Source organism: Choristoneura fumiferana, chromosome Z, assembly GCF_025370935.1.
Source record: "Choristoneura fumiferana chromosome Z, NRCan_CFum_1, whole genome shotgun sequence".
In the NCBI taxonomy this organism is placed as follows: Eukaryota; Metazoa; Arthropoda; class Insecta; order Lepidoptera; family Tortricidae; genus Choristoneura; species Choristoneura fumiferana.
In genome coordinates, this window is record NC_133472.1 from 13284305 (window position 1) to 13308628 (window position 24324).

Sequence of the window (24324 nt, forward strand, 5' to 3'; positions counted from 1 at the left end):
TGAGGAACCTGACCGCATGTGTGTCCAAACAGAAGTCTATTACCTCCTTGCCGATAGCAGGTAGTCCGTTGAGGCCATTACAGGGCGGTTCGAGGCGTACGACGCTCTTGCGCGAGCCGCGGAAGCCGGTGTCGCGCACGCGCACCGAGGAGCGCCATGTGGAGGGCAGCTGGTCTTCGCGCGAGCCGCGCGCGGAGGCCGTGCGGCGCGACGTGGTGAGCGCGGCGCCCGCGCCACCCGCGCCCCCCGCGCCCCCCGTCGGCGTCACGATCAGCGGCACGTCGGCCGCCCCCCGCTCCTCCATCCCGCTGCCGCGCCAACGCTCTCACCGGAACCCTCCGTGCTCGGACGCCTCCAAGTGCTCACATTCCAGTACGGCTCTCTCGAATGCCGACACCGACTCCAGTAGGGCTATTGCTGAGTTTTGCATAGATGCGCTGTTCTCGTCGCCGGGTGTCAGACCTCACTTTTTTCTTTGTTTCTATTTATTCGGAGTACAAACCTACTTAGTTTGCCGTTGCTTACTGAATGTCTATTTTAACGTGTCAAATACTAGTATAACTAACTAAGTGAGATCCTGTGTACGGAAATAAATATATGCATGTTTACTATGGTATGGTTTTGTAAATAGACAATTATATTTTTTTCCAAGTTAGACATTGTTTGCACTCGAATTCAGAGTTACTTATGTTTAAGACAGATCTGAACAAAGACACTGCTGTTTATAAAAGCTTCCTCGGTAACGAGGATAGTACACAGTGAGACGGGCTGCGGCTAGGGCTGCCAGCGACGTGAATGGCACCATGTGGAAACAAACAATGGGGGCCTTTTTATTCAGTCTTCTTTAGACGGCGTTTCAACAAAAAGTCTCGTTTGTACATAAAACCTTCAGGATTTGTAACTATCTACTTTAGAAAGCGTTTTTAAATGAGTAAGATTCACAATCGACAAATATCGTTTTTATTATATTGAGAATTGATAACATGTAGTGAAGCATAAAAGACAGAAGGTATGACCATTTATTTGAGAAACTCTTTGAATAGGTACGCAGTATAATCAATGATGATAGACCAATCTTAAATAATATTACTATTGGTCCGTAGCTTTGTTGGCGAGCTGCCAGCCATGCCGACTCGCGCCATCCCGTACCACTAATGGATTAATACAACCCAGAAGGCTGCAGATCTTACCGCTCTCGTCACAGGTTGACCTACTGCAGCTGACTTACATGTTATTAAATATATTTAAGGCTAATAAGGACTACTCGTAGTATATTTTTCCGAGCGACACAGCTTAGCACATAGTCTGTTCTACGAAATTAATCTCGTAACATTAAATAATACATAAAAGACGGATTCATTTATTGTTTGTAGGTACCTAAGCAAAATATAGCTCTGCACGTATATTATGTAAATACCCAGGTAAGTACATGTAAACGAAGAACTTTGTGATGTTGTAGGTATGGTATTCGGAAATATTTTGCCCGAAATTGATGATTGCCGCTAAAGTCACAAGTAGGCTATAAAAATCACTTATAAAATAAATATAAAATAAATATATTTCTTTTTGTTTGTAGCTTTGTGGTTGTATTTGTATATTTATTTAGTTTGTCATTTTTGTTTTATTTAATAATAATAATAAAAGATATTATTTAAATGATTATTTTGGATGTATAGGTAATATCACGAAAACTCATATTCAGCAATAATATTTGCTATGAAATTTAAATAAAATCAGGACCAGTATCAAAACCTACCACTACCAAAGATATCATTCATGTGAAAAATAATTGACTGTATCAGTCACTCATCCCAGCCGACATATATCTATACTAGCGCCCCGCCACGGCTCCACACGAGTACAATTTTCAGAATAACCCTCCTTTGGATAGTCGGGCAAAAAGGTCTCAAAGGCACTTCACCCACATTTTTCTGTTCCTTTTCCCAAAAACTATACGACCGGACGGATTTAGACGACCAGATGGCCTAGTGGTTAGAGAACCTGACTACGAAGCTTGAGGTCCCGGGTTCGATTCCCGTGTTGGGGCAGATATTTGTATGAAAATTAAGTAATATTTTTCTAAGGATTTCGTATTTTGTACGGAATATTTCAATTTTAGGTATATTTTATTCCTTAGGCTGCTATTTACTCTTAAACTACTAATAATTCTCAAGAAAACCGTTATAGTTTGCCTTGTAAGTTTGATATACTTTTTTTTTGTTTGGTTTTAAAAGACCTATCCAACGATAACCCACACTACACAAGGTTGGATGAGAAAAAAAAAGTAAAAAGCTTTACGTCTATGGGAGGTAAACTAATAAACATTTGTTTGAATTTGGCTACTGACGATATCGCTATCGGTAACCAATGAGGTGCATTGTGTGATCGCAACTTTGACAATTGATTATGAAACGGTTCATAATGTTCTTTTTCGCACTGCAAATGGCGGGAATTAGAATAAGAAAAAAACTTCACTGGTATATTGTCTAATGGCCAACAGCCATCCTATTTTATTTACTTAACTGTTGTTAAATCGACTTAAAAGATTAAATAAAATATGTTTTCATAAACAATTATTGAATAATGAATACTTACTTAACGTACAATAAATGAATTTTACAGGTATTATTAAATAAATATTAATATTTCAACATAGTTTTATATGGCTGTATGACCTAAAGTTCCCAGGTCCATTCTAAGGTTGTAATTAGTGAAAAACCAAAACGTTTCAAAATAGCGGGAATTCGTTTTGTTTTTGCACCGAGTTTTTGAAAGCTGAAAGAAATAAAAGAGTTAATCACTATTTATACGACTTTTTATCTGTGAGATTGTGTGATTTTGGTGAATTAAGTGATGCAGAAATGTTGACGCTACAGTAATAAAACAGGCGGCAATGGAAGTGAGCAGTAATTTGCTACCTTTAAAATCGAAAAGTTCATTTATTGTCCATTATGTAAGTATTATTTATTAATTGTTCATGTTTGAGCTCGTAGAAAAAGTAATGTATGCAACTATTCATAATCAGCATTTGAGACACTCATGCGTATCTATTATGACATTCGGCTTCACCTCATATCATAAACTCGCACTCGTGTCTCAATGGCCTTTATTATGATACCTACAGTTGCATAAAAATACTATTTTACAGTACCCGGCGATAAAGATTGGACAATTGGCTGTTTACGACGATTTCCGAACATAGGCATATTTCCATCAATCATCGTATTTATTAAGTGACGTTTTATATCAAAGACAAAGTTGCACTTTATGGACTTCATTATGTATGTAGTGTACGTCAACTTAATGACTTTTAAACTTCGGATATCTGTAGAGAGCTCCGAAGATTAGTCCGAAAAGAGATTACCTACAGTAGATTAAAAGACACCTATTTTTTTCTATGAGTATTATAAATACTTTTTTTTTTAATTTAGCTATTAATGATTTTAGTGTCGGACTGTCTGCAGTTCATTAAATCTGAAGTAAACACCATTCTTCGAATAACATCATAATCAAAATCGTCCAAATCCAAATAAAAAATATTTTTTGGTCTCCCTGTTTTCGGAGTAGCAAACTTAACTGACGGGGAAGGTGCAGTACTGACTTCGTTTAATATATTGTTCAAAGTTCTTCTTGAAATTCCAGTGGCATTTCGTCGGTGATACTGCAATACCGCGTAACTAGTATTTTCCATAAGGTACAATTTTCACTGCACTAACAATACTGACATTGTAGTGTTCTGTCAGTGAAAATTATATCTTATGGGAAATGCTAGTTACGCGGTATTGCAGTACCACCGACGATTTGCAACTCGCTTTTAAACCCTTTTGAAATAATGACTTACATTGTCATCCTCGACAAATAATTATAAACATTGCAAATAATTTCGCGTGACTGACCGTCTAAAGGTTTCCCTCTTTTTCGTAGAGATGCCACGTGCAAATATTCGTACAATACGGTATTTGACTATTTTGTATATGTTTTATAAATTAAAACTACACAATGCCTGTTATCGAATAAAGAAACAATTTTAAGCTACCTTTACAAATAACAAAGTTATGAGGGTTTGAAATTCAAGATTAGACAGAAAAAGACATACTGGCATGTGACGTCACACGTCAGTACCGCCATACTTGCTGCATAGAGAAAAGCGTTTGAGAAAGAGACAGGTATATAGATTTTTCAAAAAAACACTATAACTCCAATTTTCAACCGATTTAAGTTTTCTTTTCGCTAAACACTGTCTCTATCTATATTTTCATAATAATATTAAGATATGTCAAATACCGTATTTAAAGTTGAAGGGTTTCAACAGCTCTAGATTATATATTTTTATCTAAATGCGTCCGTACTCTACTGCGCCTGTACAACGACTGACAAACATTACATAAGTAGAGTGTGATAACACTACGAAGCCAAAATTAGACGAGTCTCTTTCCAAAAACTGCTGTGTAATCTTTATCGCTGGGTACTTGTAATGTGTATATATACTTGTGACAGGCAGACAGACGGACCTACAGTGCAGCGATAGATATATAATTCCGTTCGTCACTATTTGGGTACGGAGCTCAAAAAATTACTCTTCATTCTTCAACATTCTGTGTTTACATCAATTGTTTTTTTTTCTGATATATTTTTACGATTTTATCGTTACTTCGCATTTTTTACGTAGCGAAAGATAGATTAGCTGGAAGAGTGGGGGATAAGTCTAACCCAAATTAACATTTTAAAGATTAATGTTTTGCCCACACCATGAGATAGGCGAGAAAATAGTTATTTGTGCAACAAGGGAGCAATGTTGTTTTTTGTTGCGAGTGTTGATTTTGAATCCTGAGAGCAGCAAGGGATTCAAATACACGAGATGCAAAAAAACTTTGGTCTCATGTGACACATACAATTTTTAGAACATCATTTAAATGTAACATAAGAATAAAACTACATATACCTACCTGTTTACAAAACAAACACAATTTAAGAAACAAATATAATAATCACATTTAAAACCATAAAAAAGTGTCCAGTAGATACAATACAAATATCATACTCATAACAGTCATAAGATGCATTGTAATTTGAACTAAGAACTTCTTGCGCTATATGTCACACTTATTTTTTTATACTGCAAAAAGTCTCATCTTGGGATCATTAAAAAGGTTGAACAATAAACGTATAATTTATTATAAATGTTGTTAAACCTTTAAATATGAATTTCATTAAGATTTCTATTACATAAATACATTTGTTAAAAATTCATTCAATTTAACAAATATTTATTCCAAGTGTAGAGCTAGTACACGGAATTCTTTTATAAAAAAACAAACCAAGAGAAGCGGCTTTCGTGCAACGAGGTTGCATACTTTATTAAAAGATCGGGAATTTTTTACGCTTTGGAAATATTTCGTTGTCATGTAATTTATTAGGTATCGATATATTTTTAATATCAAAAATTTAATTTAAGATAGTTGTCAACACATTTGATCCTATCTCTCCCTTTTTCGTGTTAAAGTGTTATGATAGATCAAAGTAAAGTTTAAATATTTGGAATTCAGTCTGTAGACCCAACACTGAAGCATTAAAAAAAAAGTTACTTTGTCTCAAGGAGTGAGCAAAATGCGATTTTGCTCACTGATTTCTCATAGCAAAACCTGCCTGTTTGAGGTGCTGAGGTGAAAATAACTATTTCTCCTCAGCACTTCAAACAGGCAGGTTTTGCTATGAGAAAACAGTGAGACAAAGTAACTTTTTAATATTTTTTTTTAAATGCTGAGTACAGTGTTGGGTCTACTCACTGAATTCCAAATATTTGAACTTTACTTTGAACTGTCATTTCACTTCAACACGAAAAAATCGAGAGATAGGATCAAATGTGTTGATTACGATCTTAAATTAAATTCTTGATATTAAAAATATATCGATAGATACCTAATAAATTACATGACAACGAAATATTTCAAAAATGTAAATTTTCCCGATCTTTTAATAAAGTATACTACCTCGTTGCTCGCCTCGCAAGCCGCTTCTTGTTTTTTTTTTTATAAAATAATTCCGTAAGTATACTGCCTCTACAGTTGGAATAAATATTTGTTAAATTGAATGAATTTTTAACAAATCTATTTATAGGTTTAATACATTTAAAATTAATTATACGTTTATTGTTCAATCTTTTTAATGACCCCAAGATGAGGCTTTTGAAGTATTAAAAAATAAGTGTGACATATAGCACAAGAAGGTATAATATTATGAGTATGAGATTTATCTACTGGGCACTTTTTTATGGTTTTAAATGTGATTATATATTCTCTATCTTTTAAACGTCTATGATTTAAACGTACTTAATGCAGTGTAATTTTTTTAATATTGTGCGGACATTTGGAAACTGCAGAACCTGACCCCGACACGCATTGGACGGTTTTCTAACAATCAAATAAAAATGAATTCGAGCAATACATGTTCGTGCATCACTTTAGAACGGCTGTACCTTTTTTGATTTGTTTAATTCTTTTTTGTAATGTTTGTTATTGCTCTGGAGAGGGTTTATATTAGAAATAGAATATTTTAGAAATTGTGTGCAAGAGTAAAAAATTTGATTAATAAATTCTATACAAAAACTGAGTGAGTGAGACCGAAGATGCTTGTAGGATAGATTTAATCTCATTTTCATCATTAATATACCCGCGCGAAACCGGGGCAGGTGGCTAGTTTGCAACAAAAATTGTAAAGTTTGTCTGCGCCAGAGAGATTGAATTTTTATATTTTACAAATGTATTATTTTGTCTTATAGTAGCGTTCGGATATAGACAAATAGTGCTCTCGTGAATTCTTTATTGCTCGGGGAACTGTAACGACTACAGGCGCACTGCCTACATATGTCAGGACAGGACGTTGGCAGCGTGTTGGCGAGTGTAGTGGAAGGAGTAGAGTCTAGATTGCGTAATAGCAGGTCAGGTCAGCCGGCGCCGCCGCCGCCCGGTCTGCTGCCGGCGGCGACCGCGACCCGCTGCCGGGGGACCCATGAATTGCTGAACATTAGCCAGGTCTCCCTAAACGCACAACCAACTTAGCTTTCTCACTGCCAAATAATTATAACCTACCCGTGCACATCGAAACATTCCGCCGCCTAAGAAACAAGCTTTAAATAATAATTCTGTGACAAGGTAGGTACATACATAGCATAACGCACATAAAATACGTATAATACATAAATGCATAGTACGACGCTGATAATGGATTATTTTTATAAAATGTAACTATGTGAAGGTGAATGGATTTGGTCTACGAGTATATGTTATGTACACTAAATGTTGAAGGTTTCTTAAAGTAGATGTAAACTTAAATATGAGTAAATCACTAAATATATTTGATATCTAATAAAAATATGCCTATTGGATTATATATAACACGGAATTTAGTTTCTAAGAAACAAGTATAAATCTGGACAAAATATAACTAAGAAGTGCAATAGTTTTTCATGGGTTAAAAGTACCTACTTAACATAGACAAAGAAAACCATACCATGGTAGTCATAACTCCAAGCATGGATCGTGTTTTTCACAATTAAAGCAAATGGTAAAGAAAACAACAGAATGCAAAAGCTTGCAAATAAAGAAACGACAGAGAAAACAGGTCGCGAGCTTTGACGCACTGAACGCGGTAGAGCTTTCACTGGTAAACTAAGCACGGGCACTACGAACTCGTAGGTATTAGGTATTATCTTAATATTATCAGAATCCGCTATACACTTTTTTCGGGTAAATAAAGCAAAAATGCCTGTCGCAGTGCAACAGAAGACGCAAAGCTCGTCTGCAAAACGATAATAATAGTTTTTACTTTTTAATGCGGTCGATCGATTAAGCTTTGACTATTTTGCTTTACGCTGTCGCATCCGACTCGGTACTGATCAATCTGTATAAATGCGTGCAAGGTATCGTGATGGATCGCGGCCGCGTTCTGGAGGCGCTCGGGCCGAGAACGATTTTAGATAACAATTGGATGGCAGTGTTAGAGGCGGCGGGGTCCGGCGGCGTGGACACCGGACGTAAACTGGAGGGCGCGCGGTGGCGCGGCGGAGGTCGCTCCGCGCGCGCGCGCCCGCCGCCGCCCGACGCCCGCCGCCCGACGCCCGCCGCCCGACGCCGACCGCGCCACCGCGCCACCGCGCAGGCTCGCGCACAACCCAACCTCATCGAACATTACCTTACCCTTACCACCGCACACGCGTGCTTGTTACCATTGCCATATTATTATCAATTTTTTAAATATGACAATACATGATACGTAGCCAGTTTATTTCTTCAAAGGTAGCTACAACTTGTACGATCAATTCATTTCATTACATTTACATTAGCGCTACTCTTAGGTAGGTACAGTCATCGGATATTACTAGTAATCAAAGAATCAAGCACGTTGCGCTTTTCTGCGGACAATTTGATTAACAGCTGTCTTAAAATTACGTAACATAAGGCCAGTTAAAGGGTGTCGAGGACTAACTAGTTCATCGGATTAATGTGAGCACATCCAGCAACGCGGCAGGCTAATTTATTTTTTAATTAAAAATAAGTTTTGTTTCCTTATAACTTGTACCAACCAATATTTTAATCGGATCTTGGAGTATATTTGAGTACTTACAAATAAAAATACATTAAAAAATGTAATGTTCACTTTTCTACGTAAAACAGCCTGATAATGGGTAAAACAATAGTCAATGATCAAAACCTTTTAAGAAAATACTTTTTTTATGTATTTTGATGTTGAGTATTGGTACCTACCTAATTAGTTACCAGCTTGTACAATATATTAAAACACTAGCTTTTGCCCGCGACTTCGTCCGCTTGGAATAGTAACTTTGGGAAGTATTTAGTTTATTTAGGATACCTATTCTGCCAATAATAGCACATAGAAACTGCTACGGTTTACTGAAAATAACCTATTTTAATACATTGCTCTATAAACTTTTTTTTTTTGTTTGTTAAATTTGAAAAGCGCCGGAACAAATGTTTTTTTCAGTTCCGTACCTCAAAAGGAAAAAATGGAACCCTTATAGGATCACTTTGAATTGCTATCCGTTCGTCCGTCTGTCTGGCAAGACCCTTTATCTCGTAAACGCGCGGAGTATCGGTATCGACTTGAAATTAAAACCATAAACTCAGATCAATTATCCCAAAAGCTGTGAAAAAACAATCTTCTAAGTCAAGGCGATCAAAAGCTACAGTCATTAAAAAGATGTTTACATACAAATCACCTTAACAGAAAAAGTTATAGGGTACTTCCGGCTGTCCTAGAAACTTGGCATAAAGGTAGCTCTTATAGCACAATAAATAAGAAAAATCAGAAAATTATAATTTTTCATGTCTGACTGTCTACATCAATAAGCCATCTAAAATGACCCCACATTGCGTACATTTTGCTTATTAGCTTAGAAGGCTCTGCTAATATTGGATACTCATAAATACCTACAAATTTGTACGGAACCCTTGATGCCCGAGTCCAAGTCGAATTAAACCGGTTTTTTTCTGAGGATTTCGTATTTTACACGGAATCTTCCAAGTTTAGGTATATTTTATACCTTAGGCTGCTATTTACTCTTAATTCTCAAGCAAACTTAGCCGTTATAGTTTTCCTTGAAAGTGTGATATACTTACTACCATCCTGAATTTTTTCAAATTTTTTCCATCCACCGGTTTAGATTTTAGAAGGGGGGTGGGGGTTGGGGACGCTCGATTTTTATGAAAATTTGCACTTTAAAGTTGAATATTTCGCAAACAAATCACTGAATCGAAAAATGGTTTTAGCAACCCCCTAATGATTTTGAAAGAACTAACTATCCAACAATACCCCACACTACAAGGTTGGATAAGAAAAAGAAATCACCCCCACTATACGTCTATGGGAGGTACAGTAAAAAAAAATTTTTTGAAATATTTTATTGTACCATTTTGTCGGCATAGTTTAGATATATATTCGTGCAAAAATACAGCTTTCTAGCATTGATTGTCCCTGAGCAAAGCCGCGGATGGACAGACATACAGACAAACAGACATGGCGAAACTATAAGGGTTCCGTTTTTTCCATTTTGGCTACGGAACCCTAGAAAGGGATCTTGGCCTCGTGTCATCAACCTTTAATCACTAACTAGACTTTGTGTAAAATGAATTGCTGTCATTGTTCCGAGTAGGTATCGGTTTTATTTCGTCCTTGGCATTAGAACAACGGTAGCATTTTTATTCGCTTTATTGTTGTCTGTGGGAACGAGACAGTCAATATTATTACTACTTTTGAATGTGTTAATCTACATTTTATTTTCATTATTGGTGAAACATTTTTTATGAGCTTACAAGTAAATAACTTTAGATATGAGATCCTAATCTTGTGAAGATGTTTGGATGTCTTCTACTCAATCACGACTAAACCACAGAAGCGATTTAGATGAAATACACACAAATATGAAGGTATACAGATAGTTTGAGTCCTGGGGAAGGACAGGACATAGGATAGTTTTTATCCCGGAAAATTGCATAGTTCCCGCGGGATAGCGATATACGAAAAATACGAATACTACGCGGACGAAGTCGCGGGCAACAACTAGTTATATCATAAATGAGAAAGATTGTGAAGATATTTTGATGTTTGTTATTCAATCACGTCATAACGGTTAGATGGATTGGGACAAAATTTGCCTCATGAATTGATTATAAACGCGGATGCTTTTTATACAGGAAAATTGTATACTTAGTTCCCGCGTCACAACAATAAGTGAATTCCACGCAGGCGAAGTCGCGGGCAACAACTAATATAATAATAGCTTTAAATAGACATCAACGTGTACTTTGCCTAACTTCACTTTTTGACGTACCTAAGTACATAATATTGACATACCCAAACCTAGTCCTCCGTTAAGAAGGTAAAGTGCAACTTAGTCAAGTAGGTAAACATTTCACAATTAATTTATTTACTTCTTCTTCTGTGTATTTCTTCATTGTAGTGATTGTGCGTACATACTAAGTAACTAGACATTAGGACTTTGACCGTTTCCTGATTAGATAAAGCTTTACCTCGTATCACCAACTTTTAACGCAAGGAGTGGCATTTAATGATTTGCTATATTTTTCCAAGTATACATAGGTATTATTTCGTCCTTGGCATTAGAACAACGGTGCCGTTTTTACTCGCTTTGTTGTCTGTGAGAACTTGATAGTCAATAATTTTAGTACACAACTTCGAATATGTTGCAGTAGAATCAGTAGATTTGCTTAACAACTTGAATATTTTAAGTACTTACTAGTATACGTTATTAGTACAGGTACATTAGTAAATGTACGAGTGTTCGTCGCTGTCCCAATTTTTTTGATAGGAAGTACCATCCAGAATCCAAAATATTTTGATATTCAGCAAGTACTAAGCCAATATATGGTCTATTCTGAGAAAAAAAAATGTAGAGGTGTCACTACTACACAACTACATAAAAAATGTGTCTTTTTTACTTGGCCTTTTTTTTCTATTTTTATATGATAAATAGTATTAGCTTTTTGGGTGGCGATGCAAATCTATTTCAGAACATCATTTCAAAACTTGAAGCAAATCGCATGAATTCATCCCGAAACAAAATACATTAAAATAAATCTTTAAAAAAGTCATAAGTCAAAAACTGTCACAAGTAGGATATTCATACTAAGCATAAAGGTTCTTCACTATAAGAGGTACTCACAAAAAAAACCTAAGCTCATTTCATGTAAGGGCTGACTTACTGTGGAAACCCGACTTTGGCCTTTGTGCTCAAAGTGGCTAAAGTAATTCACACATTTTGTGAAAATTTTAAGTTCGTACATAGGTTACAGTCCTGTGACAGAACCAGCTTAATCTAAGTAAGTTAACACCCTTAAAATGACTAATACAAATACGTGATTTTTTCTGTGTAACCTACAAACAGTAGCAATAATAAGAACGGCCGCAATCCCCAAGAACACACGAAGGCCGCTCTGCATAGCGAAGGCTCTCGAACCGAAGCCAAGTTTCCACGACATTCGTCTCCAAGCGGAATGGCTCGCTCTAACTAACCAATGCTGCAGTACTCTATAACTACAAAATGTATAAAACATTAACAGCAGACCTCGACACATATTATATCTGGCAGCTCAAATAGTTTACACGATTTCGGATGAAGGTTGTGCATGCCGGAACATTAAGTATTCAAATAACATAATTGTTTGCTACATGGGAGCCCTACACACGAACTGTAATTTCATTGGTCCCTTGCATTTTCACACGTTTATTGGTCTTCCGTTTTGGGTATAGATTTTTTTTTATTTTAAAAGTAAGTTTTAATTTTTTTAAAGCCCGTATAATAATTTCAGTACAATATGTATTAACAAATCCTGTAATACGTTTTTTTTACCTCATTCAAACGGTAATAAAATTGTGACTTAACACTTGATACATTCTACAAAAAGGATGTGTAAAAAGTATTATTCATAAAAACAAATTATTTTCAACTAAAGTAAATACTTATTTATGATGATATCCGCAGTAGAACTAAGGTTACCGACATAGCTCGAAGAATTGCGAAACTGAAGTGGCAATGGGCGGGGCACATTGCTCGCAGGACTGATGGCCGATGGGGTCAAAAGGTTCTCGAATGGCGTCCGCGGACCGGGAGACGAGCTGTCGGTAGGCCTCCAACAAGATGGAGCGACGACCTGGTTGAGATCGCGGGATCGCGGTGGATGCGAAAAGCACAAGACCGGTCTGAGTGGAGAGCCTTGGGGGAGGCCTATGTCCAGCAGTGGACGTCTTTCGGCTGACATGATGATGATGATGAAAGTAAATATTAAATTATATATTACATAAACATAAAAACGGTATATTAGGAACAATAAAATTAAATAAATCTAAAGATGGACTCTGCGGCAAGGTACCAAAGATGCCGGCAGCATTTCCCCGCTGGATCGCAAGACTGATGCGTTGAGCGAAGAAACTGCCAGCTCTTCGGTCTCCTGTGGTATCTCTGAGTCTCTTTGATAGATCTTTGAAGAGACTCAGAGCGCCAGGGCCCTACGGACCAAGGGTCTCGACGCCGAAAGGTACAAAATCATATTCGGCACCGAGACCACTGTATTTTCCTGCTTTGGCAGTTTCTGCCATTTCTGCTGCTGCTGCTGCCCTTATTGATGTTCGGTGGAGATGAGACGGGGCCAGTGTGTCAACACAAGTTGCATCCCACACTAGCACACGTCCCATACTCCACGGAATCAGAGACATTCCGTCCGGTCTCTTTTCAACTTATTGTTAGTAGTAGCTTTATATCAGTAAGTATACAGATGCTATATAATATTTAGCTATTGAATTAAAACTGTGCATTGTAGATAAATCGTAAGAATTATCGAAATAATAATATACGTACAGTCAAGGGCAAAGACATCGACACGGCCAAAGTTGCAAAAATATGTATACACGGCCTTAATAGAGTCGCGTATACATATTTTTGCAACTTTGGCCTTGACTGTACAGGCACTAGATAAGTATGATCCGGGGCATAAGGAACCGCGGTGCCGGTTAATACGCTTCATAGCGCTTGCTACACTTGCTACGCGAGTGCTACGGAGGTGCTACGAGATGACTACTTCTAAAATAATATTCTATTAGTTCGAGTAGAGTGGTAGAGTAAAGAGTAGTTTAATAAGCGTCCTTGATTATTTAACGGTTGAAACCGAGATACATTCAATTTTACTACATGAAAAAAAAACATGGACTGTTCTATTGCTTTTCTTTAAGTTTATCCTAAAACATATATATACAATTTTTTTAATACAAACTTTTTTGCTGATTGTATATTTTGGTGAATGTACTTGCATTATTATACAAACTATATTTCCGTACCAAATTTCAAGTCGATGTCGAATAGATCCATCTCAAAATTTTACTCAAAAATGTGCGTTACTCATCATTTGATTGTTATATTACTGTTGTACTGAACTCTCCTGCAATTCATTATAAATTCCATTGTTTTCTAGTCAACAACTTTTTAAAACTGGTAAAATATCAGTGTATAAAATATAGGTAAGTACAATAATACATAAAAATAAAAAAAAGGTAACGCTTTTATCGGATTGCAGTATCCTGCGATACTGCAAACACAGATCAAAGCGCTGTACTGCCTAAGACCGTAACGCGTTTAATGGACATAATTTCCGTATTTCTATAGTGAGTGGTATTTAGTTATAATACATATAATAAATAATTACTACGTTAAAACCAGATGTTTTTAGTAACCCATTATTACAGCAAATGTTGTTTCTAATAAGTTAAATTATTTTTACAACCATTTAACACGTTGTCTTTCATAATGATTAATTATATTTCGTCAGCTTTGTGCTGGCTTAAAAAAATCCGTAGTTAAGTTGATAATAATATCGGCAAGTAAACTGAGAAGCCACCTAACTTGGCTTGTAATATTTTACAAATAACGGCGTTTTTCAAATGTTGAATTTTCTTATTACTCGAGAATGATAAGATAAGGTGATCGAACAAACAAAGTTAATCAGTTGATTATCGTATCAGCCGTCTTGGGTTATTATCGAACTATTCTTTGTTTCTTTTTCTAGATTAGAATTCAATGGAAAAAACTAGCGTTCTTTTCTCAACAATACAATGCTAGAATACAATAAGTTTTTGTTATAACTATTTATACATAAGTTTCATTTGTAGTACAAGATTTTTTGCTGACTGTACTTTTTGTTGATTGTTCTTGCACTGTCCTCAAGTTGAGGCCAGACCACCACAATTTCATTTGCATTTTCATATTCAGCTCAGTCTGGTTATTTTTTTTTATTAAATCAAATGTTGAAACCATAACTCACCAAATAAACTTACACACTTATCACCATGTATAACTTTTAAACAGTACATCGTATAATATACATGAGCAAAATAACTGTTTTTTCTGATAGTCGTATATTATAACATATTACATTAAATATAGAATTCTACATCCAATAATTATTTTGTTATACTTTGAAATAAATAGTATTCTAATTTTTAGTTTTTTTTTGTAAATAATGATAATTCCGTATTGATTAGGCAGGCCTTTTAAACTTTTTCCAAGTTTCTTGCTAATTTGACAACACAGGCCGTTTTGGCTTAGTAGTCTACTCTTCAATTAGTGAGTTCGCGGTTAGAGCTGGTTAATAAGTTTATGGTTTACAACGATTTTAAAGAAGCTGGCAGATGAGAAGTTCATAATTCTAATAACGGTTGAATAGATACATATATATAGATAACATTATAAAATTGACGTATGTACATAGGTTATATGTAGTCTCTAGCGACTGACCAATTTTTTTTTGTGACGGCCAACTATATAGAAGGTGTTAATTAATAATACCGATGACCTTACACATCCCGTTTTTAGGGTTCCGTACCCAAAGGGTGCCAACGGGAGCCTATTACTGAGAATCCGCTGTCTGTCTGTCTGTCTGTCTGTCCGTCTGTCATAGGGCTCTATCTCTGAAGCCTAACGGCTTAACAAGTACTTTAACAAGGACTTTAACAAGTTAGACACTTGAAATTTTCACAGATTATGTATTACTGTGGCCGCTATAACAACAAATACTAAAAATAAAATAAAGTTACAATTTAAAGGGGGTCATCATATATTAAACGTGTTTTTTTTCAGTGTTTTTTGGTTGCTAGGCGTTATTAGCCGTTGCTAAGGCGACCGAGTCGCCTAGCAAGGGGTAGCTGTCGTTTGAATATTTACCTTTAAGTTTGCGATTTTAATGATATTTTATAAAAGCTTCGATAGTATAATATAGTGACAGTCTTATCGTGTGTTTTATTCGTTTTTGTGCAAAATTAATAAAGCAATTTATGACCGACAAACCTCAATGAAGCCAACTTTGATAAAGCGCTCGCCAAATCCACACCGTATTAATCACTATGTTTACCTATTGTTTTATACACTAAAAAAATCATACTTAGTATTTAACACTATCTACAAGGTTTATAATACAGTTTCAAATTTATTTACACTAGTCGAGCTTCTTAATATTTAATTACACAACATACGAAGTTCGCCGAATTTCCCGCGAAAGAACAGAGAGGGCAATGGATTCAGAAGCAAACAGCCAGAACCAAAGAGGATGAGAATTCAAATTGATTTTTAATCAAAATACTTGCACAAGTGCTTAGGCGATATTTTTAGAAGCTTTTCTTTAGCTTGCCCTGTTTGTTTATTTATTTATTGTTTTTTTGGGTCAAATCTTAGAAGCTAAATTTGACCCACTTCCAGTGGTCCGACCGACTTGAAATTTGTCATACATACTTATGTAAATTTGGTGACAATACAATAATCTGGTAGTGACATCTTGGTGATCCTGCCAGGATCATCTCTGCAGGAGGGAACTCCTTAAGAGTTTTTAGTACCGACTTGAAATTTGGGACAGATATGTAGTTTAGACGACAATGCTAGTACAGTCAACAAAAAGTACATTCGGCAAAAGAAGCTTGTATTAAAAAAAAATATTTTTTAACAAAAACTTATTACAAGCATTATAATTATTTGCAGTGTAGGTAATGTAACTAACTATGTTTGCTCGGGTGGAATCTTTCAACTCAAATTTGAAGTGGATATCTTCAACCGATCCGGCACCGACCTTAATTTTAAACGAATGTATAAATTCGATGACAATGCAATATTATTATAACATGGAGTTGATCTGATGATAAAGCTAGCGGGTGAACATAGGAACACTGTGATAAACGACAGGACCGCATCGAGTTTGGACTCGTTTGTCGTCTTGACGAGTACTTTGGTAACTAGGGGCATAAAGTAAAGTCATCAAAAAGAGACTTATATTAGAAGAATTTAAAAAAAACTTTACTGAACTGTTTACGGAACCCTGCATATACGAGTCTGACCTTCAGATGTCTAAATTACTAAAAAAATATATTCGTACGTCTTGCTAATTGTAAATTGTAAATAATAGGTAGTTGACTTGACTTCTCGTTTTCTAACTGTGCACTCGTATTTTGTACTTGATATTTGCGCTTCGCCGTTTGTAGAAGAAAATGAAACTGACATAATGACGGCCAATATTAACATATTACCTGAACAATAATATACAATCTTGCTAAAACATTTAATTGTCGTATGCTGCATTCGCAACTTTTAGACTGGGCACAGTAAAAAAGGGATTTAAAAAAGCACGCACAACTTGTTTTCAAATATTCTAATCGATTCTACTTTCGATTCTGAACAGACTATTTTCATGATTTTAGTTAGTTTAACTATAACTTTGTATATTGGTTAGTTAAGTATAAAATAAATTGTTTTCTTATTTTTTTAATTGCTAGATAGGTATGGAACCCTAAAAACTATATCAACGTTGCGAAGACGATAAGCAATTCAAATTGACAAACTACGAATAAATACGCCTTATATTTCTCATCTTATGGATTACATCATCATGGTATCTTGCTTATTGTCATAGTTATGATGTGACACGTATTTCTCTAGTAGTTTTATGCTGTTTCCCCCGCGGCTACGCCCCCGTTTCTTTTCTTTCTTTTGTTTCACACAAACCTCATCCTGACAATAATGAACACAAAAAAAAACAATTTGGTGCTTACATACAATTTGGTGATTCATTTTAATTTATACAGAAGAAGATAGAAGATTTATTCAATAACAATTAAAAATTCAACGGTCGGGCTTAGCATTTAATTCAGTTCAATATAATTTAATATATTTTACACTATAAAAGAATTTCATTAACATTATAATGAGAGTATTGTACGTGATACAAAATTTTGGTAGCTCAGTTAAAGCTGAACAATGCAACGCATTTCGGTACCCGATTGTTTTAAGTAGTTTTATTTAATTTGAGATGGTCATACATTGAGTTTGTTATTTAATTTCTATAAAGTATAAACACCCTTTATCACACTAATTTTAACAATCAAGTTAATAGAATATTATGTGCCCAATACTTACAGAACTGTACGCAAATTTCGTATCACGTTTAGTTTTTCACCTTGTATGAATGAATTAATATTATAATATTACTGAAATCTAATCTTATTACAGTGTAATAAACACTGCTTGCTGCGTGAAAGTAGTACCTAGTAATAATTATCTCACAAACATATAGTTGATCCCTAACGTATAATGAAAAGTACCTAAACGACAAAATTTAAGCGCCATACGAGTAGATAGGTACCAAATTTATAAACTGCTATCTGATATCCGGTTGTAGTTATATTTTACTTAACATAAATAAATAAGTCTGGGACCACATGAGTCTAAATCTAATCAGGATTTCGGATGGCTCCAATTAAGAATTTGAGCGAAAACAAGTACAATCGAGTTCTTACACTTCTGAGCAAAAATTCGATCAAAAATATCTGAACACGCTTTTACGCCTTAACAATAGTTTTGTTCACATATTTTTGACCAAATTATTGCTCAGAAATTTTAGAACTCGACTGTACAAAGAAATAGATGTCAATAAATACAAAAAAAACCGCTATCGCTTGGCAGGCAGAATGAAGTTAAGCTACTCTTGTCTTGTACTTAGTTAGTCATTTGATTACGTTTAGGCATAAGAAAAATATCTTACATACCTTTGAATATGTTATAAATGTTTTCTTTCTTTCTTTCTTTCTTGAAGTAATGTTTTCACGCTTACGGCCTCGCCGCCTTTACGCGCGATCTGCGGCGCGGCGCTGTGAGTGCTTTTTCTGTTCATTGTGTGTGCTGCCGAGTGGTTACTGTGTAGTGATCGTCTTGGCCGCGCAATGAGCAGAGAAAACGCTGGCCGCGCCATTGATCGCGCACAGTACAAGTAGTGGCCTGGCTTTTACGGTTGTAGGTAGATATTAAAAAAAACGGCTTGTGTTGTGTTGATTTACATTCGGTTAAATTTAATTTAATTTATATAATTATTTAAATTCTTGAAATCATTTAACATTCAGAATTCAAGTGACTTTGCGATTCTCGCTCTCAATTTAGGTACTCATACTAAAGTGTAAATCGGTATTAACTGCCATTTCCAGTACGGTAGAGATGTGCTCTTACGCCGTCGTGCTGGGAGTACAGATAGAGATTTTGGGACGGGTTGGAAAAATGGGCGCTCAAATAAGACCGATACTGCGATAGGGCGAGTCGTCGGAGTTTAGAGAATCAGATTAAGTCTTTGACTAGCAGTGGGATCAAAGTGAAAAAATAATGTGATTTTATTGCAAGATAAGAATAGTTATTGAAAAATTTAAGATTACTGCATGAACCAAAAAAAAAACTACAATCGTACCTCGATATGCCATTGTTATCATTCTATAAAATTACATTTCATTTACTAAACTTGGTATAATATTCAATCTTAAATTAAAATTCGCTGAGCAAGCATATGCATTTATGAAGGCGCCTGTGAGTGCAGTCCTATATGGTACAGTCCTAAATAATTTTACCACCTCAGTGTACTGTATGGAGTATTGTTCAAGACGGCTTTTGTACTTTGTAAATTGTACTGAGGATGTGTTAAGAACACTGAAACCTGACTTTAGATCCGAGAAATATCTTGAAAGCGATTTTAAATTGATTGCGTAAAATGGTTACAGCAATTTTATTTTACTAAGTACATGCCCTCTAGTACCGAATCGGCTGTAATACTGCGAGTAAATCGTTGGCTAATAAACTTTACTAGATATTTGGCGTAGTCATAACTGGCTGAAGGGTTACGATTTACATTTATTAGTCTCTAGGAATCAAAGTAGTCGTGATATGCAATATTATAAGGTACTTAATGTACGTGGGTCGGTTGAGTCCTTGAACTATCGCGTGCTAATCGCCCCAGTTCACCGTGGCTCATCATTCGCCGATAGCAAGCGGCCGGCCATGCTCCGTGACGTAGCCGTCTTAGCGCACCATAAGGGGAACACTTTCATTTTTACACCATGCTATAAAACCCTTGCGTCGAGCAGTCTAGCAGAAGCCCTGGATTGCTGTAACTGGGTGCCGGCAGCTTGTGACGCTTGCCTGTGTTAATGACATCGCACACCCATGTTATACACAAGAAAAAAATATTGCAAACGAATGAATAGGTATCCTATTCAATATTTTCAGTGAATGTTATTGTGTAAAATTAAACAACGAATAACTTAAACGATCCCTCTAATGAATGTAATTTTCTGCATTATATGTGAAAGTCAAAGTCAAAATATCTTTATTCAATTTAGCCTATAACAAACACTTATGAATGTCAAAAAAAAAAATCTAAAAAAGAAAAACCTCTGTTGAGAAGAATCCGGCAAGAAACTCAACGAGGTATTTTTACAATATTATTATATGATATCTTTATACATCACAAGTATTTAACACAACTTTATTTTTAGCACAGTAGGTTCGCTATTTGAAGGGATCTAATGTAATAACTACTACTACTACTACTAGTAGCTAATGTGGATCGGAATTATTTCCAAATCTCCTTGTCCATGATATAATCATTAACTTTATAATACGCATTAGATATTAATGTCTTCTTGACAATAGAGCTGAATTTTGTATCCGTTTCATTTGTAATATTTTCTGAAATTTTATTATTAAAACGTATGTGCAATTTCCCAGAAACGACTTTTTGGTTTTAGACAGTCTGTAAGATGGAACTTTAAGCTTCCCTGTGTTTCTAGTAGCTTTAAACTTATCGTCGTTAGCGGGTAAATCACATATGTTCTTCCAAACATAGATGATTATTTCAAAAACATAGAGCGACGGCAGGGTTAGGATACCTGTTTCCTTAAAAAAAGATCTTAAAGATTAACGCGTCTTCAAATTATAAATTGCTCTAATTGCTCTCTTTTGCTAATTAATGCTATTAAAGTAATCAAAATACACCAACCGTGCCGTCGCCACATCGGTTAGCTGCCGTATTTTCCAAACTGCAAAAGCAGCAGAGCTCAATCTACCCGCGATTGCTATGACGTGAGGTCCCCACTGTAGTTTAGAATCGAGCGTTATTCCAAAAAATACTGATGATTTTACAAATTCAATAGTTTGACCATTTAACTTTATAATATAAAGTTTCTAATATTATTAGAAACTGAATTCGATGTGCTTCCGTATACTTAGCTGTGTAAATACGCGGGGTAAATTAGCTCGTCCCTTGGCTTTACTTATAAATAATTAAACCCTATCGTATACTTACTTACTTTAATATAGTTCCAACATGTTAGTTTCAAATTAAATTCCCTTACGAATCTAAATTTTAATAAGTAATACACTTTTGCGGCGTGCGCGTGCGTAAATATGTATGCGAGGAAATAAATAAAAAGAGCGGAATCCTTGCATCTAAATCTAAAAGATACATTTGTAACACCAGACATGAATCTAGTTCTTTCTTCTTTCGTACTTAGGTGGATTGCCGATCTTATGTACGGTTGGTGTGTCAGTTAAAAGAATAGTACAATTGATTTATTTTGATGAATGAAAAAAGACCGCAAACCAGTTCGCAAGCATGGGATAATTTATTGAAGCAATACTCACCACCTTCTCCTCAGCAATTTCATTATTGTTGTTGTTGCTCCCATATTTTAAGGCACCGTTTTCCATGACCACAACTGATTGTCGGGTTCCTTACTTTATCGTTTTTTACTGATAACGTTATGTGCTCATATGATATTTTAGGCAGTCTTTCATGTTTCATTTGTGAATATATATGCACCACTTTTGTTGCAACAATATTTATAATCATTCACATATTACTAAACTTAATCTTATTATATTCACTTAACTTTAAGTGGATGTTTGGTTCCCGCTACTACATTGCTGTTTGCACTTTTAAAAATAGCAAACTGATTGCACTGTTTAATTAAAAGTTAATTAACAAATATGTAGGTTAATTGCATTTTAAGCGACGGTTGTGACTAAAAGAGCTGCTAATGCTGTTATAGAAATAGGTCAACAAAGTTTGGTAGGTATGAGTACTTGAGAAACTAATAAGGAAAGTAGAAGATTGTAGGGAGCGGATTACAGGCAAACATAAGTGCGTATATGCAAGGTGTTATTGAAGAAGTTGTCAATATGAGCGTAATTACAATGCGGAATTTCGCTGCTGTGTGCTTGGCCTCTAACCGTGGTCGACACAAGAATGTTACAGCCGTGTAAAGTATGCTTTTCACACAGTTTTAAAAGGGAAATAACATTAATGTGTTTTAGTAAGAAAAATATAAAATCTGACACCTAGTGAGGTGGAGTATTTTGACTTTAAATGTTTTACTTCCCACTAATATAATAAAAACTGTTTGTTTGTTTGTTACTTCATCACGTCTAAACCACTTAACCGATTTAGATGAAATGCGGTATACAAATAGTTTGAGTCCCGTGGAAGGACATACGTTATTTTTTATCCCGGAAATTTCATAGTTCCAGCGGGATAGTGCAATCCGAATTCTACGCGGACGAAGTCGCGGGTAACAGGCGGCCAGTATTTCATAAATTGAATTTCATTTCGTAAGTGTAAAAATTATTTCCTCACATCCTTCATAAATGACGATAAATTATATAAAGTGCATTTTTTTCATTAAGTAGAGAGGCCGTTGCTACGATACTTTTACTCGTAAACAGATTTGGTTCTTTGTTCCTACAAATCTGTTAAATATTGCTAAATTTTTCAATGAGTAATTTTAATACTAACCAATAAAGTCTCTTTTGTTTTCTGCATTAGTACAAACTACAAACCAAAGCTCGTTCCAAGTATTTATTTAACAGCGCGCGTGAAACAAAACTTCACAATAAATTAGAAGAAATGAGCGCAAATGTTTTTAAACGATAATTTTTATTTTATTAGTATTAATTTCATGATTAACTAAACTTACGTACCGAACGCAGTTCGCGGGTTAATTTAACTACTAAAATTTAGTTTCAAGAGGCTAATAATAATGTTTCGTTGAACGTTACAAAAAGGCACTGCTCCTATGTTTTTTAGCAACATGATATAATAATATTGTTAGTTTGTGTCATTTGTGAGAGTCCGGAATATCAGTGAGCGGATCGCGTCGGCGAGCGGCGAGGGCGGGCGGGCGACTCGCGGGCCGCGTCACACTGCGGCGCGCCCCGCGCCACGGCACAGCGCCGCGGCCGCAGCACGGCAGCCCCACCTGCCAAGGCCCAAGGGCCCCACGAACCCCACCAAGCCCACGAACCGACCTCCTACTGCCACCGGGCCGCCGCAGACCTGATCGACATCAACTATTAACAACATTATTTCTTCTAATAAAAGAGGACTTTTATTTTGTTTTCATTTAGCCTATAGCAAAATCAGTCCAATCAATTCAGTCAATAGAACGCCTACCACTATTTTAATAATGCTATATCATTAAATATCTACTTTAATTGATAAAATTAAATTTGTTTACATTCCTAGGGTGCACCATAAAATGGGAAGTGTCATTAATGGTGTCGGTGAGACTGCGGCGCGGACGCGGGGCGCGGGGGCGGGCGGGGCCACGCACCCGCACTCAACGGTGGAACCATCGTCGCGATACGCACCATCATATCACTTTTTCGTATCGACACACGACCTTGGACTATATTTTTAGTATTTTTTTTCCACTTGCCTGAAGGTAGCAGCAGGTCAATGAGGACTTAGGTACTCTAACTCTCTCTTCTGTAGCACTGGTTACGGGGTGTAGTGTTGAAAACAATACTGAGAAGTTTGCTTAGTTATTAATTACTAGAATATGAAAAATATCTCATCTTTTGTCGTCATATTAGGTGACTGCAATAATATAAAAAAACGTTAAGTACCTACCTAGTGTAAAGCTCGGACTAAAGATGAAAGTCGTGACCGCGTAGGTTAGATACACGCATTTCTAAGTTTGCTTTGTTTAAAATGTATGCGGCATTCGAATGTAAACTTACTACGTTGCACAGATGACCGTTCCGTTTTGGACATCCCGTCAGTCAGTGCCTCTCTCCAGAGACCCTCAGGTCAAGGCTTGGTGAATCCAACTTCCTCATTAGACGTGAAACTGTGCAATAGATTGACGACCGGATAGCCAAGTGGTTAGAGAACGTGACTATGAAGCTGGAGGTCCCGGGTTTGTTCTCGGGTATTGGACGTTTAATGTGGGGTTTTATTAATAATCCAATCAATCTCGAATCGGTCTTAGGGAAAACATTTCAAGTATGAGGGCCCTATTATTTTTTTCTTAAATATTTGCCGGTACTATACTACGAGTAATAATTTTATGTATGTACTCGTATGAGTTGGGGTTGGTAAATGACCATGACGATGATGATCATTAAATCTCTATAAAGAGAATAAATGGCTTTGGAGGTATTAA

The 24324-nt window shown here is 36.0% G+C and overlaps 1 protein-coding gene across 14 annotated transcripts in view; it reads right to left on the reverse strand.

Moving 5' to 3' along the window:
* The window catches only part of LOC141427961 (potassium voltage-gated channel unc-103-like), a 50583-nt gene extending 27526 nt beyond the window's left edge, over positions 1-23057 (reverse strand). For 6 of the 14 annotated variants that reach the window (XM_074087649.1, XM_074087632.1, XM_074087614.1 and 3 more), the window contains exons 1-2: positions 7510-8083; positions 44-577 (exon numbers count right to left, since the gene is read on the reverse strand). In XM_074087649.1, coding sequence (XP_073943750.1) covers positions 44-304 — 261 coding nt within the window. In that variant the 5' untranslated portion in view covers positions 305-577; positions 7510-8083. Of the gene's footprint in view, positions 1-43; positions 578-1190; positions 1484-7088; positions 7106-7509; positions 8084-21523; positions 21841-22673 lie in introns of those variants that run through there. The other 8 variants (XM_074087674.1, XM_074087685.1, XM_074087666.1 and 5 more) reach the window with 8 other exon arrangements.
* Between the last annotated feature and the right edge of the window lie 1267 nt (positions 23058-24324).